General features: G+C 36.6%; 1 protein-coding gene across 1 annotated transcript in view; it reads left to right on the forward strand.

Annotated features, from left to right (window-relative positions):
• Positions 1 to 19,445, forward strand: part of LOC146148562 (multiple epidermal growth factor-like domains protein 8) — a 59,956-nt gene that overhangs the window by 37,461 nt on the left and 3,050 nt on the right. The window contains exons 26-43 of the mRNA XM_083388068.1: positions 29 to 320; positions 2,975 to 3,109; positions 3,610 to 3,749; positions 7,662 to 7,751; positions 9,994 to 10,190; positions 10,275 to 10,411; positions 11,348 to 11,841; positions 11,992 to 12,202; positions 14,007 to 14,136; positions 14,909 to 15,020; positions 15,124 to 15,294; positions 15,433 to 15,675; positions 16,052 to 16,263; positions 16,348 to 16,407; positions 17,621 to 17,681; positions 18,213 to 18,464; positions 18,537 to 18,694; positions 19,194 to 19,403. Coding sequence (XP_083244194.1) covers positions 29 to 320; positions 2,975 to 3,109; positions 3,610 to 3,749; positions 7,662 to 7,751; positions 9,994 to 10,190; positions 10,275 to 10,411; positions 11,348 to 11,841; positions 11,992 to 12,202; positions 14,007 to 14,136; positions 14,909 to 15,020; positions 15,124 to 15,294; positions 15,433 to 15,675; positions 16,052 to 16,263; positions 16,348 to 16,407; positions 17,621 to 17,681; positions 18,213 to 18,464; positions 18,537 to 18,694; positions 19,194 to 19,403 — 3,305 coding nt within the window. The remainder of the gene's footprint in view (positions 1 to 28; positions 321 to 2,974; positions 3,110 to 3,609; positions 3,750 to 7,661; positions 7,752 to 9,993; positions 10,191 to 10,274; positions 10,412 to 11,347; positions 11,842 to 11,991; positions 12,203 to 14,006; positions 14,137 to 14,908; positions 15,021 to 15,123; positions 15,295 to 15,432; positions 15,676 to 16,051; positions 16,264 to 16,347; positions 16,408 to 17,620; positions 17,682 to 18,212; positions 18,465 to 18,536; positions 18,695 to 19,193; positions 19,404 to 19,445) is intronic.

A 19,445-nucleotide genomic window follows, 5' to 3' on the forward strand; every position in this document is an offset into this window, starting at 1 on the left:
TAAACTACCTTAATATTATTTATTTTAGGTGTGGGTGTATAACGTAACTAACAATCGTTGGACGTCGTTGATGAGCAAAGGTTTACCGTTTTACGGTTCATTTGGTCACAGTTCTGTATATGATGTTCAAACTGATCTTCTATATGTTTACGGTGGACTGCAACCAGGCATTAATCCGCTTGGTCTATCACCTTCACATACCACATATACATACAGCATTATACACAGGCGTTGGGCCAAAGTGTTAGATGCACAAGGCATCCTTAATCCACTGTCCCCTTCTGCCCGCTACCTGCACAGCGCGTCACCATATGATGACGGTATGAGTTTACAGCATTTAATGTAGATTGTATGATTGTAGTTCTTTGTCAGTTTTTATAGTTTTGTTATGTATATTAGGGTTGTTCTAAATCTAATCACGTTTGGTTCAGTATTCACCTTGCTACGTCAATTTGGAAATTTAGATTTTGCTTACATTATTGGAAAAAAAATTATCCTCCCCCTGAAAAAACAATTTATGAACTTTTTTCCATTGCTTGCAATGGGATGGCTATAAACAAACCGTTTTACGGTTTAAAAGTGAGTTGTCATGGCACAAAAAAGGCATAAATGTCACATTTTAGCCACAGTTAATACGTTGTTTTATGCAGTAATGGCGAAGTAATTGTCACAATTGAATGATTACTAAATGCACTGTTTTTTGAGTTATGATATCACAGATCATTTTGAGTGGCACTTGCATAACATGTGCTGTGCAGTATAACATTGTGTTGGACTTGAAGCCTTGTGTGTAACTGATAAGCTGCAGTCAACTAATCTTTTGATTTTCTCTTTTATATATTTTTTAGAACAGATATTTGTGAAAAGTTATAGCTAGAGTTTGTTTCTTATCGCACAATTACAGAAGTGTAATTCTGCAAGTTTGTTTTGCTGCTGCCATGCATTCCATATGTTCAAAACGTGGAAGTATGTTTAATTGGAAAGCCCAGAGATATATCATTCTCTCAGTTAAAAATTATTTTTATCAATAAAGGGGGGAGGTGTTTTTCAAAGGTTTCTTTTCTATTTAAAAATTCAAAAAAAAAATAAAGACATGATGCTGTGGCTACTACATGCAGTGAGGTTGAATTCCTGTGGAAAATGATCTTTGAGGGATCCACACCTGGACATACCTGTTTTCAGATCAAGGAAACATTCAAACTAAAACTGAACGAACTGTGCAACGAGCACAGGAAATTTTAAGCACCGGCTAGTAAACCTCCAACCAAACACGGTAGTATGAATAAAGAACAGATTGACGCTGATCTGGACACCTTTTTGATATTTTAAAAGTCAATATTAAAGAAAACCTTAACAAAGACTATGCTTTCGTGAAAGATGCAAAGATAAAGGACCGGAAAAACGCCTTCTACAATAAAGAAGAGCTAAAGAAGTGGAAAGGTATAGCAAACTGGTGAAAATGGAAAAATTAAATTCTGTGGAGACTTGCCTGGACTTGATTTTCTAAGTAGCAGTGATAATGGCCAGTATAAGCTCTGTGAGCAGAGAAGGTTGGGCAAGTACTTCTTATATCGGAGCAAAACCACAAACTGTTTTCTTCGCCAAGGCAGATAACTTAACTCTCACAAGTCATAGCAGCTGCTGATCGCCATAAGATCTTAAGTAATGTATTAAATGGTGTTCTTGCTGCTTTGATTAGAGAATGCCTTGGCGATGTTATTGTGTTCTGCGTACCAGCACCACATTAGAATTACCGCAAGTTATTCACTCAACTGAATTCGAAAAAATCAAGGAAGACTTTAAAATTACGTTAAAATCAGAATTCTTCACGTACACTGGGATGAAAAACCGCTAACAGAAGGTAACAACTTTCAAGCAACAGAACACATTGCCATATTATCCAGTCATGATGGTGCAGTAAAATGGCTGGGTACTATACGAAGTTGGAAAATGGATCAGGATTTCAGGCTTAAATCAAGCCATGTCGATTAAAAATATGCTTGATGACTGGGGATATTGAATATTGTTTGTAGCAAAAAAAAAAAAAAAAAAAAAAGTCGACATCACATTCTTGAAGTGTTTCTTTCTCATCTTCGTAAAACGATTTTTGGGAAATTCATTGGTCCAAAGATTGGGGTGTTTAAAGTTTTGAAGAAGAAATGGCAATATTTGGATTTAACAAGGAAACATGCCAGAAACTAAAAGTGATCATTTCCAAGAAGATGTCTGGACAGCTCATGTCACTCGTACATTGCACGTGTTGACTATGCAGAATTGCAAAGTTGTCATTGTATTACTTAGCAAAATTGCTTTTCTAGTTTTGTTTTTCGGCTGCCAGGTGCCCAACATCGAGCAAGATGGATGTCGTCTGCAATGTACACTTGAAGAAGCTTCTTTTGTCAGACCAATTAAGTCTGGATAAAATTGTTTTAAGCCAGCTTCAGCAGTATGTAAAGTTTATAAAAACATCGTAAAAAGCCATTTTTCGTATAAAACAACCACTTTTAAACTGTAAAAACACTCATAAAAGGTGTTTGCAAGCAATGCAAAATAAACAAAAAAAATACATCATTTGGCAAATAATTTTAGAACGCCCTGTCTTGATTTTAATTTCAGCAAATAATCCATTATTCAAGCGTTACAAAAACCTAAATAACATCGATTTCATAGAACACCAAGGTTTAAAATTTACTTTAAATCTGCCTTTTATTATAAGAGATAACTCAATTAAAAAATAAAACATATAGTAAGTAAGTTACAAGATTTAGATCTACTTACGTAACCCCTAGAGCAGGGATCACCGAACCTTTTTTTATAAAGGGCCGGATTACTGTTAGGATTTACGATCGCGGACACGATCTAAACTTTTTGTTGAACTTTGATTCTTTTCAATTTATTTTTATAGTTTTGTTGTGTGTATGTTGCTTTATATTGCCTTATTTTACCCTATGCCATTTACTTGTGTCCCCTGTAGGTAGCATCCGCGGCTTTGTATTGATTGGAGGTCTAACCACACATGGCGTCATTGGCACTGATGTATGGCTGTTTCGTTATGACTGTCATGTGTGGACAAATATGACACCATCGAAAAATCAAAATAGAGGAAAAGGTATGTTTTTGTTCAGATTTGAAGTTTAAATTTAGTGCTGACAGTTGCACTACGTACGTATAAAGTTGTATATTTGTATAAACATTACGCAGTGAGTAAACACATGGACGGCTGTGTTCGGATTCTTTTTATCCTAACCCTGAATTATCGTCCTGTTTTGGACACCGGTTGTAGCAAGGTCGGGAAGTCCTTACTACTTTCAGTATATCTGAAACCTACAACTTCCCGTGTTTCTTAGCATGGCTGGTCTCGGCTTTTTATTGTATCAAATGTGCATTTGGGAAGGCCTTCGCGGCAAGTACCTCATGTACGATAAAGTTTTAATATAAATTGCTGTTTTACTCACTGCAAAACTAAACCGGCTTAACAAAGCTGTTGCTACTAAGTTATGTCGCAATGTGCTGCTATAGCCGTACATTATTGTAGCTAGTTATACGTATAGTGGTTAGTCTGCATTTTTGTTAAAGTGACTTAAGAATTCGACATAAAAAATAATTCAGGGCGTAGCATCATCCTGCAGTCAGCAGATCTCGCTTACGGATTGACTGCATCGGCAGTCACCTTACCCGAACAGTCTCCTAAACCGGTAATCTACGTTTTCGGTGGGATCCGGAATGGGGTCATACACAACACAATGGAGGTAGAATATAATTTTTTCTTTGGTGTACGACGCTCGCTAAAATAAAACAAGATATTAAAAAATATATATATCTTGCGTTTTTTATTTAAAATTGTAGTGTATAAAAACCTGGACTTTATTTTGCTTAAGTCAATTCATTTGTCTGTTACATAGAATGAAGTCATTCTCTTGTGACGAATGACAGTCTACTCATTAAATAAAAGTGAATAGAAAGTCACACATGTAGGTACTGTATGTAAATGCGGATGCTACGTCAAGCAATATCAAGGTTGTCGAAATTCACGGGGTCACAGATTGTTTGGGGTTCAGATGTAAACAGGGCTGCGGAGTCGGAGTCGGACTCGGGTAAGACCACGTAAAACTACCCGAGTCCCTAGTCCGACGTGCGCATGCGCAGTATCAACTTTTAAAACTGTTAAGGCGGCAAAATGTAAGTTGTAAAAGTGTAATAGCAAATAGTAAAATATTTTTAAACCATGTAATGCGTGCGGGTGGATCAATTATGACATCAATATGAGTGGATTGCAAAAAATCCACCTTAATTTAATTGCGTAAATGGTTAAAATACAGGCTGTAGAGTAGGGCTACCATATTTTCAGCACCATAAAAGAGGACATTTTCTTGCCTGCAAGTAAGACGAAAGTAGAATTGTTACGTTTGAGAAAAACGTGCCATATCCAAGTATTGCATTCAGCTTCGAAATTAACACATCCTTTTCTGAAACACGGATACTTCTGGCGTAGCTCATCAGTAAAAAGAGTTTTCCTTTTCAGCATTATAATGTATAGCTTATATTTTGCTTTGTTGTTGTCTAAATTTAAAGAAAGCGTCTGCTGAGAACCACCTGATGCCATAGACAAGTGGTTCTTAATCTTTTTCAGCCGTGTCCCCCTTGGTAATTTTCCCATGCCTTGCGCCCCCCCCCCCCCCTCTCTACGAAAATCACTTCGGCATTTTCAATTAAATATCACTGAGACAAATTGAAAATAGTTAAGTTTGTCGTCGGTCGCGCAAAGCGCGAAAAAAATTTGGTTTAATTGGCGCTAAACTGTAAATTCAGGAGGATTTTAGCATTGGACACACCATAAATTGCTCGTGCACGAGATGATTTTGACAAACGTGTCGTGAGGGCATTCACTCCACAGTTGTAAGGCTGCGATGTCAGCTCAAATAAAAATGTAAGCGCAAACATTAAACTTTGCGTTATCGTGTTTCAAAAGATGTGATAACACACAACAACAGCAGCAATATTGCAAAAACATTATCGATTCGCGCGAAAAAGTTTGAGTCCCCTGTTGCTAGCCTGTTATCCAATTAAATAAAACATGGATAAAAAAAGTTCGAACGGTGGATGAATTTTATCGTTTATCTGTAAGTTAGCAAAATTTTAAATAGGGCCGTTATACCTTCAATGATATGAAAACATGCAATGGCACTCAAAGAGACTTTGTGTTAAAAAAAGTTAACATATAAGTAGAAAAGATTCGCAAAAAAAGTGTTGCTTGTTTTAATGCTAAAGTTGGCAAAAACAGAGTTTGTACAGCGCTGTAGGAGTGGTGTACAACGCAGCGAAACCATTGGAATCATTACAAAAATTAAATATTAACTTAGAGCTAGCACAAAAAAAAGTATGAGCAACTAACTTGAAATGCGAAAAAAGAGGACATTTGGACATTTTTGAGCGTCCTCGGAGGACCATTCAGTTTTCTTGAGAAAAGAGGACAAATCCTCCCAAAAGAGGACATATGGTAGGCCCACTGTAGAGTCAGAGCTGGACTCGACAAAATCTTACATTTGGCCGGAGTCGGACTCGGGACTCGGGAGTCGGACTCGGGTTTACTTTTTTGGCCGGAGTCGGACTCGGGTTTTTTTAACCGACTCCGCAGCCCTGGATGTAAACACAATAACCTATTTCAAAGAGACAATAAGTATACACATTGTTTACGTTAAAACTTATTCCTATTTGTTTTTGCTAAAATATTTATTTAAGTTTAGTACATTTTAAAAATTATCACTCTAACGCTAAATAAATGTAAGCACGCGACCCTACCAAATTGGACAATTTTTATTGTTTTTATCCAAAGTATGAAACAAGGGTAACAGGCCTAAACTCCTATTGCGATAATATTCTGACGGCTTCATGCTAATGTAACACAGCATTTAAAAAAATCATGAGCGTATAATTGGATACAGTAAGGTGTCACGTATATAGTTTTTGAAGCATTAACTTTTTAATGCGTGGTAAAGTAAACACTAAAGAAGTGTGAACACAAACGTACGACAAAAATCATCAAGAAATTGGCCCAAATAGCTAAAGCAGTGTCTTGTCTTTAGATCAGTGGTCGGCAAACGCCGGTCCGGTACCGGTCCGCGAGGAGTTGGTTACCGGTCCGTAGCAGTGTTCTTAGATTAAAATTTTGTTTAAACACGAACTGTACGTAAAAACCTGATAAAAAGTCAAAAATAATTAATTGTATTTTTATATTTAAAACACATTCACTTTCGTTTCAATATAGCCTACTACTCCATGGTTGATTGGTATGATAAAAAATCTCATTTATAGTATCAATCTCTCGTGAGGTTCAAAACAACTAGTGTGTTGTGGCCACATGAGTTACATAGCACGTTCACAACATCCATATTGCATTTTTTTATTACAAAATCTAACTTCTAGTACTTACAATATATCGAAAAATGGGCTAAAATATTACGTGTTTTAATTTTAAGCTTGCTCACCTTAAAGTGCAATAGAATCTCATGCAAACAATGTTTATAAACTATGTCCCATAATGAAATAATTTATTATTTTGATATTTAGGCAGGAAAGGTTTCGAAAAAACGTACCGGTATGTATATTAATTAGTTTTAGACTTTATAAAAATGACAAAAAAGCCTAACGATTTTTCTGACATCAACCACGTTAAAAAAAGATTTTTGTTGTCAAAAAAGCCATTCTGGCAAGCCATGTACGTATGTTTATCCTATACTTTTCAGGTGTCGGTCTGTAGTTCCTACTTTTTCATAGTGCCATTTTTTCGTGTTTATATTACGTAGGATAACTATTAAAAGTGTTCAGGGCCTGGAAATGGGATCATACATTATTATATGTTATACAAAAGTGTGACTTCTTTTCAAAGAATGCGTTAAATATCCTTAGTTTGACAAGCTGAGTTTGACAAGCTGGTAAGAGTATAAGAATTGGTAATAATGGTATACAAGTGTAGTTTAAGAAAAAAACGTTAAGGTCTAAAAGTTTTATTTTTTTCGGGGTTAAATTAAATTGCTTGGCGGGCCGGATGCCGCCCGCGGGTTTCCGTTAGTTTAATAATTCCTAGGTGGGAGCATCTCTTTGCGGCAAAACAAGCATAAAGTTCGCAATGAACGTTGTAATAAATTTACTTTCCTGAACATTTGTTGTTTTTAGGGCCGGTCCGCGACAAAATTTTAGTTTTAAACCGGTCCGCAGTGCCAAAAAGGTTGCCGACCCCTGCTTTAGATAACTCAATTTGTGTTATCCTTTATTTGAAATGTTTTTATCCAAACTTGATTCCACCTTTATGAGGTAAAAGCTTGTCCATTTAAGCGTCTTCTAGAATAGCTTCAATTTTGGTTGTTTTTATAAACGAGTTAATATGTAATGCGTCATCATTTGTATGTTTGTTTTATGTAATTGAGTCCCCCCTTTGTACTCATAGCGGGTAAGGCAACAAATAAAATAAGTTGCTATAAAGATGATAAAGTATGCTGTTATGGAACTGGTTGCAGTGATATAGAATATATCGTTATCACGCTTTGTCGAGTACCGTATATGAAAAAAACACAAACTTGCGTTGTAGTATTTACTACATTTGTCTTGTGAAAAAAGATTTGGAAAGAAAATCTTGGAAACTCATTTTTTGTGTTTATTGTTAGGCTCTTCACCTAGTGTCTCCATGTCATACTGCAACAGACAAATGCGAGTGCGAAATGCTTCGAGCCGGATGCTTGCTGTGTATCCCACAAGTAAGTTAATTACGCGAACCGGATAATCGATTATAATTGCTTTTTTCACTATTTGCTATTCGTTGCTATACTTGGTTGTTAAACTGTTTGCTTGCGACGCAATACCACTGGTAAAGCATTTATTACCGCACTGGAGTTAAGATACAAAACACAATAATTATGCGCCCTAAGAAAATTAAAACGACGCACTTACGATTCACAGTTTTACAACCGTTGGTGTACATAAATAGGAGTGTTTAAAGTAGAACATCGAATCCTTTGATTCGAACCCAAATTGAATTCGTATTTAATTAAGCCGTTTATATCGGGTAATTGGAACCGATATAATTTAATGTTTTAGCGGCGTGTCAAGTTTAGATAAAAGCCTGTCGCTGTGGCACATTAGATAAAAGCCTGTCGCTACACATTTATAGTGCTTGCTTTAAATGTGGCCATGCAATGCGGCGTCAGCGGTTTTTTGGGCGACCAATTACTTTCGCGTAACCTTCGCCTAATAATTGAGTGTCAATCAAGTGTTATTCCCTCATGTGCTGGCTTTGGACAAAATGCGCTGCAGGGTTATTTAATGTCAACCTTAGGCCAATATTCAGCGAGGTTATGCACAGCGTAATCGGCAAGTATCGGTTATGTTATGGCAATGGTAACGTAATATTCTTTGCAATACATTATTTTACTGCATAACAGATCACGTTAGTTCAAAAAAGTAATACGGATACACAATAAAGTTTTGAAGAACAGGACCGAATTACTGAAGACCTGAAAAGAATTCATTTGGGCACTATTTTGACAAAATATTAGGTTTTGGCAACAACCTGGACATGTATTACAGTTTACACAACTGCTTCAAATGACAGTTGTTAAGAATGTTAAACATTGGGAAGATTTTTTTATTACAATATACACATGTTAGCATTAGCAAATTGTTTTGCGATTTATTGCTGTGACCATAGGCGCCGAACTTTTAAAATCCCAGGGCGTTTTTTTCAATACGTTCTAATTTATTAGTTATTACTAGGGCGATTATTTTTTGACCTAAAAAATGAAAAATGTTGACCTATTAAAAATACATTAATTTTTTAACACCACGTTGTTGTTTCTCGGCGTCGTCAACCACACGTTTTTGATGTTTTACTGACTTCCGGTCGGACAAAAATTAGTTATTTTTTCAGGTTTATGCAAAACCATGAAAATGCCAGTTGATATTTTGTCACTTCAAATAGACAAACCACTATAAAACGCTAAAAAAACAAGACGCTGGTTAGTTTAGAAAAATGTTATGTAAACTGTTGAAATACAAGGTAAAAATAGTTGCAGAAAATTAACAGAGACCGAGCTCATTTTCCATATCGAAATAGAAAATGAGATAATTACAAATCACAAGCGAAACAAGAAAGCAAATACGGGTCAATACATTTGTCCAAACGAAGTTCGAACTGAATCTAATTCGACTAACTAGGCCGGAGTGGTTAGTGACTCTACCGACTCGCGTATACTGCATATTTCTCTAATGAAGATATAATGCAATTAAAACGTCGTTGAATAAAATTTAAACCTGAATTTGTTGAACAAAACTTTAATTGAATGACAATTTTAAAAAGCTGACTATAGTTTTTTTTTAAGTTTGTTAACTAATTATGTGCATTTTTATCGATTTTGACTTGAAATAATTTTGGCAAATTTTGTCCTAACGTTTAAATTTTGACTTTTTTTGACAAGTCAAAAATAATCGCCCTAGTTATTACCAACAAAACAGGTCTCGCGAACCGATTTTGCGATTTCGTATTTTACTTTTAAAATAATGCATAGTAATTTCGTCAGAATAAATTGTTCTCAATGCTCATGCGTGCTCGGTCCTGAGTTAAAATGACGAAGGTTATTGCCAATCTACTTTGAGAAATGTTTCGTAACTTATTATATCCGTACGCATATCCCTGTTCATAACCCTTTCGCTGGTCAAAACTCATTAGATTTTTCGTTTTCTAAAGCTTTTAAAGGCATATTATGCTCTTCTCGTAATGTTTTTGTATTTCATTTTGCTAAACACGTGAAAGTTTGGTTTAAATTTGAAATGCTTTCCTAACTAATGTTTTACAATACCTAATCTCGAAAGGGTTTAATGAAACCATAAGTGTTTGAAAACAATTAGATCATTTTATTGGAAAAATATTTTGTCTGACAGTAATTTGTGGTAAAATGATATTGCTCTTAGTGTGTTTATTGCTTTATTTACATTATGTGCTAGGTCGGCGATGTCGTTTGTGCGCCAAAGTTTGTAGTTGATGAGAACGACCCACTATGCAACCTGCTGAACAACAAAGCCTCGAAAGCAAGTGAGGCTATCCACACGCAATCATGCTCTGCCACTGCCAGCCCCTTCCACCACTGTACTTTATCTAGTCCATCAACTGGATTGCGTCCTTACAACTGTTCCCAAATTAAGTAAGGACTAATTTTTTTTATGTAACAATGTAATATGTTAAACAAAGTTAGGCTTTTGAAAATTCCTTTTGTGATATTTTGCAGGGATCGCGACACATGTTTGTCAATTTCACCACACCGAACTTCTGCCTACTGTAACTGGTGTGACGCGAAGTGCATTACTACTTCAAAGAAGTGCAACAGCAAAAAGCGGTCGTGTACTGAAGGTTGTCAGTCTCAACGTAAGGATCTAAGTTGTAATTTTTAACTGCTATTTTTTGTTGTACGAAATGCAAATGTGTTTGTGATGTGATGATCCGCTAAATGCAAAAAGCAATAGAATGACGTTTGTTTCAACAATTATCAGAGCTTACTTCGCAAGATCTTATCAAAAGCAACTTAATGTTCTTATGGGATTTTGCAAATATTCGCCGATAGTTTTTTGCTTGTATTATCCACACGTGATTGTATATTAGACTAGTTTGCAAACCTACATGTCAGTATGTCACAATATTTTAACATTATTTGTATATGGCCGTATTTGTCTAATTCTAAATAGAGGAATCAGGTGGCACTGTATAAAGACAAATTGTATTAGATTCTCGACAAGCTTTCGCACAACCGTGCTTCATACTTTGACCTGATGAAGCACGGTTGTGCGAAAGCTTGTCGAGAATCTAATACAATTTGTCTTTATACAGTGCCACCTGATTCCTCTATTTTAACATTGTAGATCAATAAATGACACTTTTTTTATTCAATTCGTAACAGAACCTCGGTTAGTACTATTACCTCGGTTAGTAATATTAAATACCTTTCTAATATCTTATATCTTGTTTTAAATGGACTTCGAGGCTCTTTTTGTTTAAATAGTACATTTTCCAAATACAACATCCAAATTTAATGATCTGCTAGCCAAATGACAAAGTTTTTTTTCTTACATTGATATCATATGTGCAATACATTTCAGTTGGGCAAACTTTTGTTGATCTGTTTTCTGTTTTTTACGATCATTATGTCCCTTACCATTGAACTAAAATTTAGAACTATTGAACTCTCAACCCTGTTTTGGTGTCTCCATATCACCCTCCCAATATAACCACCAAAAATTGCCGTTAGTTTAATTCGCTATTCAATATTGAAACATAACATGTGTGTTTGTTTAAAATGTTTTTAAGAATGCCTTGAATGTGTGGCGTATGACTGCCTGTCATGCCATTGCTCGTCATCAAACTGTACGTGGAACCAGCAACATTTGTCGGATCGTTCGACATGGACCTGTAGCCTGGTGTCACAGACGAATAAACCACCATTACCTTCTCCCCCAATCCCCATCACTGTGAGTGAGAAGGGTTCTGTTTGTCCGCCTCCCTGTGGAATGTACACCAGTTGCCATACATGTCTCGCTGCACTAGGTGGTAGTGAGGCAGGTGCTAGTGGCTGCTATTGGAGCACCGATTACAACAAATGCCTATCACCAACTGAGTTTCGTCTGAGATGCTCGGATGCAGGTTCTTGCGGTTTCGTGGCTCGCCCTCCAGTTTCTTCGTGTCCATTAGTAGATTGTGAGCAAATCAGCTACTGCCACCACTGCATTAGGCAGCGAAATTGCGGCTGGAGGGGCTTAAACGACGGTAGTGGACTCGGATCCTGCACAAGGGGTTTCTATCATGTAAGACATAAATGTTTAGTTTGCAATCTAAAATATTTTAACAACATAATCAATATGCTTCATAACGTTTAACCGGTCCCCCGGTAATTAGAACTTTCACACAATTTACACAATGATTCTTTTCTATACTCGTTGTGTGTAACTTTTCAGGGCCCTGTGGAAAACTCTTCCTCGTATGCACTTTGGTGGTACATGAGTTGTCCCCCTGAGAACGAGTGTGCTAACGGACACCATAACTGTCTGGATGAAAAACCGGAGTTTAGCAAATGTGTTGATACCCCGGATAAATATGAGTGTGCATGCTTGACCGGATATCGACGACCAAATCCGCAAGCAGGATGTCAACCTTTGTGTGAGCCCGGTAAAAGACGCCATATCAGCTAAACTTACATGAATAAAACATAAGGTTGAAATAAGGCTCATAGCTTCTCAAACACGCAACTAATCCCTCAGAATATTATCAAAAACGAAATATAAAACTAGCATGAATAAAGTCAAAACATAACGGGAACAAGTAAGCTGAATGACCTCGTAATTTATAAAACTCGGGGGTTATATTTGCTAAACCAGTTCTCTTCGACCGGGTAATCTGTATATACACAAGTATGTATACCGGATACAAATCTATAGGGTAACAACTGACAAAAGGTTTGGGAACGGTGTACAGAGTAGGTCAGCATCAGTGTATCGTGCAATCCACAACTGTGACAGATTTATCCTGACCCATTTGTATTTTTAAGCTATGTAAAATAACTTAGTTTTTGTGACCAGATATAATAACGAAATTAAATTTACTTTACAATTAATTTTTGCACACCTTGTTGTGCACGATCCAGGGGGACATGAGACCATGCCACTCTTAACAAACGATAATAATGTATGCTTTTTTGACTAAGTAAATGCAAACAAATCGAGAACGTTTTATGGCTATTAATAGATTTACACAATTTGTGAAGAAAATTTTCAGATAATCGGCATTGAGCGTACTATGGCACTCTCTATTTTATTCTTATTTAACAATTAAATTTTGTCGTGCTTTGCACAATTAACTCACAACAAAAAATCAAGAGTATAAAGGCCCGATTCAAATCACATTTTTTACAAGCTGATACCATATAAACAATACAAGTTATTGCATTCATGAAAGTTTTTATTACATATTAAACATGTGATAATAGGCTAACCGTTTGGAGAAAAGCTGAAAATTCTGCTAAATTAAACTAGTTAATGAAATTTATTGAGACTTCGTGAGATTCCGCATGGCTATTGTACCGGCATTAACACCTCTTAACAACAAGTTAACGCATTATATGATTATTTGCGCTTGTGGTGGATTTTGTGGGACCATACAGCGGTTGAAAAAATGGATCACAACTTGTTCTCACTTGAATTATCTCATTATATTATTAATATGCCACGTTTCCTCCAAATAAGAATTTTGGCAAAACTAAACCTAATCGACGAAAATTTTTAGCGCTTCACGTGAATGCTTTTCATACTTAAACTATTTTGACTATTTTTAGCACATTTACGGACTATTTTTAGCACATTTACGGACGAGTTTGACCGAAAACAGCAAGAGCATTGTGGTTAATTCAGACCTGAGGTCCTTAAACTTTTTGGGCCGCATCCCCCGTAAAACAATTTATCAAAACTCGAAATTACCGCTCACGATGTTTAATAAATGGAAATATAAATTTACTTACAGTACAAAATTTACAGAAAAAAGGTGCATTGTGACGTTTGTTCCTGCAACGTTATTACCAAACTGTTCGATCGTGAGTCAAAAAAATTATACATATATTTCATCGCAATCAAACATCAGTTGGCCACACCTGCATTCTCTTAAGTGTCCAGCAGTTTATTACCGATATAATGGCATACTGAATTTATACCTTAGTCATATGAAATACACTAAAAAATGTTGTCATAACAGCATCAGTGTAAGTAGAAGCACCACTGCCATATACCTACAAGTATAAATACGATACTAGTTTAGACACGACGTACTCAGTCACGCTTAAAAGACTCATTTACTGAAATACATAAGGTTAAAAAAATTGATGGTGTCGCAGATCGGTATACTTTTTTAATTTTGCAGAAGAATCAGTAAACATTTATATAGCAACTGATTTTAAGTGTTATAATTTTTGCCTTTTTTCTAGATTGTGAACATGGCAACTGTGTGGAACCAAACAAATGTAAATGTAATTTTGGCTTCACTGGTCCTTCATGTTCAGTGGAATGTTACTGTAATGGGTTAAGTGATTGCTTGTCACTACCAAAGCGAAATGTGTAAGTAACATCGTAAAGCGAATTAACGCCGATAACATTGTAGGCTATACATTTATTGTTCTACAGTAGTGGTTCCCAACCTGGGGTCGTAAAACGAGCAAGACGCACAAGTCTAACCATTGTGTTAATAACATTTGCGTCAGTGAACCATTCGTGTTATGATGTCACCAATACCCTTGGTCCCTTGTTTATAAGTGTAGCTCCAGTCTTGTCTTTAGAAACGGTGGCCGATCGACCACGAAGACCCTTTTTGCGGCATTCGATATGACTTTATGAACATCATTTATACCCCATTGAATTATCTTTAACATCATTTTTCCCACTTGAACAATTCAGAGAATACAATATATTATAAAAACATACTGAACAGGTTGTTTAAAAATATCTTCTAAATTTTTATAAAGATCACTTAAAAAATGAATGAAAACAATTCATATTGTTTCGTTTAAGTTACTTTACGAGTTACGTTATAAGCGCACAATGTATTTTTCTTTTGCCGTAACTTTAGTTACTTGTGCATGCTTTTGGCGTAACTCGGACATTCTTGAAAACTTTAAAAAACACTCTGTCCCAAAATGTTTACAATTTGCCAAACGGGTTATTTTCTGTTTTTGTGTGATACACCAAAATTGTGGGTCGCGAAGGTTTTTGAAAACTCAAAAAGGGTGTCCCGACAACAAAAAGGTTGGGAACCCCTCTATAGGAATTGACCTCTTAGGTTAGGTTTATGCAATTGCTTATAATACTGGAAGTTTTTTTATTTTTGCGATAGGTGCACGAATTGTCTGAATAACACGTTCGGTGAGAGCTGTCAGTATTGCAAGGAAGGTTTCGTTGGTGACCCAACTCGACGGCGCGGTGAAGCCCCCTGTACACTTTGCCAGGTATAAGTGTTATACTATTGGCTGGACAAAAAAATGGTCATTTGGTATTTGTTACAGATAGTAGGTGAAAAAATTTGGTGAATTTAACATTTCTATTTTATAGGATATTTGCAACGGAAGATCAGACAAGTGTGTAAGTAAAAAAGCGCCCATGGTTAGTAGTGCACAAGCCGAGCAGCCAGGTCCAACTATGAAGGAGAACACGATTTGTCTCAACTGCTCCGACAACAGCGAGGGTGATTTTTGTGAAATATGCAAGGATGGTTATTTTATGGTAAGCACAACCTAACTTCGTTTTTGTTATACTTAACGCATGTAATTATTTTACCTATTTGTTGTATAAGTATGTAAATAATACATTATCTTATAAAACGAAAGTATTGTATGCTTTAATATTACATTTGATTGACAGCTAAATAAAAAATCTTGCCACAAGTGTGAGTGCAATGGACACGGTGATCGTTGCGACAAGGTGACGGGATCCCAGTGCAACTGCTGGAACAACACAATCACGGGAACTAAAGCTTGCGCGCTTTCACCAACCCAAGGATCCCGAGTACAACAGGTTGACGATGATTGCTGGTCCAAGCAGTGTGACGATTGTGCTGAAGGTTTTAAGGGAGACCCGACAGACGGTGGCCAATGCTTTTTCCTGGTAAGCCAGCCTTGGGTTTCGGAGAATGTTCTTAGATGAAATTTGTGGTGTGCTAAAATGGAGTCCGTGTAAATCCAGCACATGGACTTTTCTCAGCATTGTTTTTTTTTAAAACAAATTTGTTGAAAATGATTTTAATAACGTTTCATGAAGTTTTATGAGTTGTAAATTTCTACACTCCTGAACCTAAGTAATTTTCCTATAAGTAAACGTAAGTATTTTAATTAATAATTTTAGGCACTTTTAGCAGAAAACAGCAACGGTTAAATTGAAAGATTTAGGTAAACATTCAAGCGAAAATGTATACTGATTTCGGATGCAAAACATAACTATGCGACTTAAAAGAAAACCCTTATTACCACAAATTATTTACCAGGTTCACATCCACCAGGAGATGTGTTTTGACCCCAAACTTCGTTCAGGCTGTGTCCCTAGCTACGAACACCCTCCACAGCTGGACGTTGGTCAATCTCTTCTATTTGCACTTCACCCAAAGTACACAAATGTCGATATAAGACTTTTAATCGACGTAACTGAGGGAGAAATCGACGTTTATGTTTCAGACACTTACAGTGTTTTTAACATAAGGTAAATTGTTGTATATAACTTTGAAGAATAAGTGTTGACAGCCTAACCAGTGCAAATTAAACCTTCATACTCGTTATTCTCCAGTATCGACCGCACAAGTGGTGAACACTACGTGCAGCACCAACAACTCATTCCATCAGAAAGGTAACGGATATTTTTTGAAGGGCGAATATTGAATTTAGAAAAATGGACCACTCGTGCGAATATCTACCAATCAGCATTCGGTAGTACGAAATTACACTGGTTAAATATGTGGCACGCCATTTGTAAATTCATTCCAAGCAAGTTTTTTTTTTGTTTTTTACTAAACGTTTTACAAGCCTTTCTATTTCTGTGCCTGTATAAATATTCTTAAATGACAAATTTATGCGTTTATTTACATGCTATAGGGTGCACAAAAGAATCGCTTGTAACCTGTTTTTTCTTGAAAATTAAATTACTTCATTATCGGAATTCTCCTGGCCACACAAACAGTACCTAGATTTGTTTATATATCTTAAATTAGTGTCCTATTCGACTTTAAATCGGCAGAACAACTACATTATATAATCGTACAGCCTAATGTACTGATAAGGTATTTTCTGAAACACTCGCGCGAAAAAGTCTGCGTCCAGAATTATTTCTGACGTGACATTCAGAAAACTATATTGTTGCGTTTGGCTAATTGGTTGTTGTTGTTTGCCTAAAGTCGTTGTTTTTGAACGTTAGTTGACGTATATTAACAAATCGAGTCCGCCGCCAATAGGTCTGCAAAGCCCTTACTGAACTAATGTCAGTAAGAACTCGCGACATGCCTTTGCATTAACTGCATTAACGAAACTGGAGTATAACATTTCAATAAACAAGAATCGCATTACAAATTGAAAGTTTTAGCAGCACAAATAGGTGTTGCAGATCAATTTTACACCACCTTGCAGTTCACTGTAATCGTAGTATTGTGGTTTTATAAGACGGTATAATAAAATAGTGTAAAACTTTTTTAAAACCGATGTTAAGTTCGATCGCAGGCAGTCAAATTTTGAAATAGTTTTTTCAACAACTAAACTACCAAGTGATTAGCTCGTCTCAACTATGCAGCAAAGGTGTTCAAACTGTATACCAAAGCGGAAAGATAGACGATTTATTCCCTTGCAACCCATAAAATATCATTGTAAAATTATTGGTATTTTCTGTCCATTGTTATCTCCTCATTTCCAATTGTATAAATCTAATTCCATGATTTATTGCTTATGTGGTAAACTATTTATTAATTGTCATATATTTTGTAGGTGTTCCGCCAAATTTAGTGTGCCGGAAGTGAAAAATGTTGCGGAGCACTGGACTGGACTGATTTCTTGTTATTTTATTGTTTTTACAGAAAAAGGCGTTCACCGTCTGTTTCTATGGAGAATCCTTCGTCACCTTCTAAATATGTTAATGTGAGTTGTTGCTTTCTAATAATATGGTAAGCGTTCAACCTTTCTAGTACATCTGCCGTATTACATAAGGTTATTGCGTTTTATACTATTCCCACGCATGAATTGCAGCTTATACAGGGGAATTTGCAAATTTCACTGGTGATTTTCAATTAAGTACCCTCTGGAAATATTTTATAATTCCTGGGTACGCAAATCTCCTGTTCCGTACTTACCTCTTGCTCTATAGGGACGTGAATTTTTCCTACTGCTTTGGGTTTCTTTAAAAACAATTCTGACTTTCTATATTTTGCTCAGTCACAGCGTTCTGGTTATACGCTGTGATCCGTGTCACGACAAATTAAGCTTATCCAGAAATTTTTTTTGGAGGTCGTTCTATTTTGGTTTTACAATTTAGCGCAATTTAGGACATTTTTAAATAGCAATTGAACGCCCTGGAGGTCATTCTGTGTAGTGATTGTAGCTAATACATAAGTTGCCATTGTTTAGCCTTTAAAAATTAGTTTACCTCGATATCTTGCGACCCTCTTGCAGCCTACGTTGCGCACGGTAGAAGCTCTAAAGTTCAACAATTTTGTCAACTTGATGCCTGGAGAATCACTGGTGGTGCGAGGCGTTCGAGATCGCCTCGTCATCTCTTCCCCTCACACCGGCTACAACCTCCATGACACCAAGTTCTACGTGGTTCTTCTGGCTAAGGTTCCTCGTGATGTCACTACTGATGGACATCGTGTGCGTCGTGCAACATCAAGCAGTCCAGCCCGGGGAAGGCTGTTATTCCGACAGGTGGATTGTCTGTCTTGTAGTACAATTTTGTAAAAAAAACGCTACTAATTAATTTTTAATGTTATGTTTTAGGATCAGACGCGAATCGACTTGTTTGTCTTCTTCTCGGTCTTCTTCTGCTGTTTCTTTCTATTTTTATCCATTTGTATCGTTGCATGGAAGATCAAGCAAGCGGTTGACACCCAACAAGCTCGCATAGCTCACCACATGCAACTTCAGCATATGGCTAGGTGCCAGCATTACTTTATTTGTAATTCATCCTTCGACAGATTATTAACTGCATCAGTCGATCAAGATGCAAGACTCTGGCCATAGCACTGTCATATAATTATACATCCACTCACAATGCATGGTTAAAAATATTCCACCATATGCTATTCCACCTTTACAATTTACAGTTTGCTGTCTAATCGGTTTCGAAATTTGGTAAAGCGCACGTCGGACTCGGGACTCGGTGGTTTTTATGTGGTCTTACTCGAGTCCCTAGTCCGACTTCAGAAAAAACGATCCTACTCTTGTCGAGCCGACTCCGCACCCCTGTTAAAAATAACTTTGAAGTCTTCCGGTCTAATATAATACGTAAGCCATTATTGTTGATAAAAAACGGCTAGATCACAGTTGTTTTACACGTACGTGTACGGTGTATGTAACTTTCTTGCATTTATTGTGTTGTCAATCCAGTATTAATAGTACCGATGGCCTATTTACAAAACTGAATTATAATTACAGTCGTCCGTTCGCAAGCACTTACGTCTACATAGACCGCAGCCTTGTGGTGGTACAGTCTCGAACCGTATGCGATCGAAAAGCTACAGACAGGTTACGTCAGTCGGGCGAAATATGCAGCTCGACGCAGTCTACACCTCTTTTGTTCGATTTATCGACCAACGTTGACCGTTTCAGACGTATCATTCCTAAGCAAACATCTCCCCTTAGCAGGTTATAATCCTAAGTAGTTGCTTATATTGATCTAACTGTTCT

This window comes from Ascidiella aspersa, chromosome 4 (genome assembly GCF_963924565.1).
Source record: "Ascidiella aspersa chromosome 4, kaAscAspe10.2, whole genome shotgun sequence".
Classification (NCBI taxonomy): Eukaryota; Metazoa; Chordata; class Ascidiacea; order Phlebobranchia; family Ascidiidae; genus Ascidiella; species Ascidiella aspersa.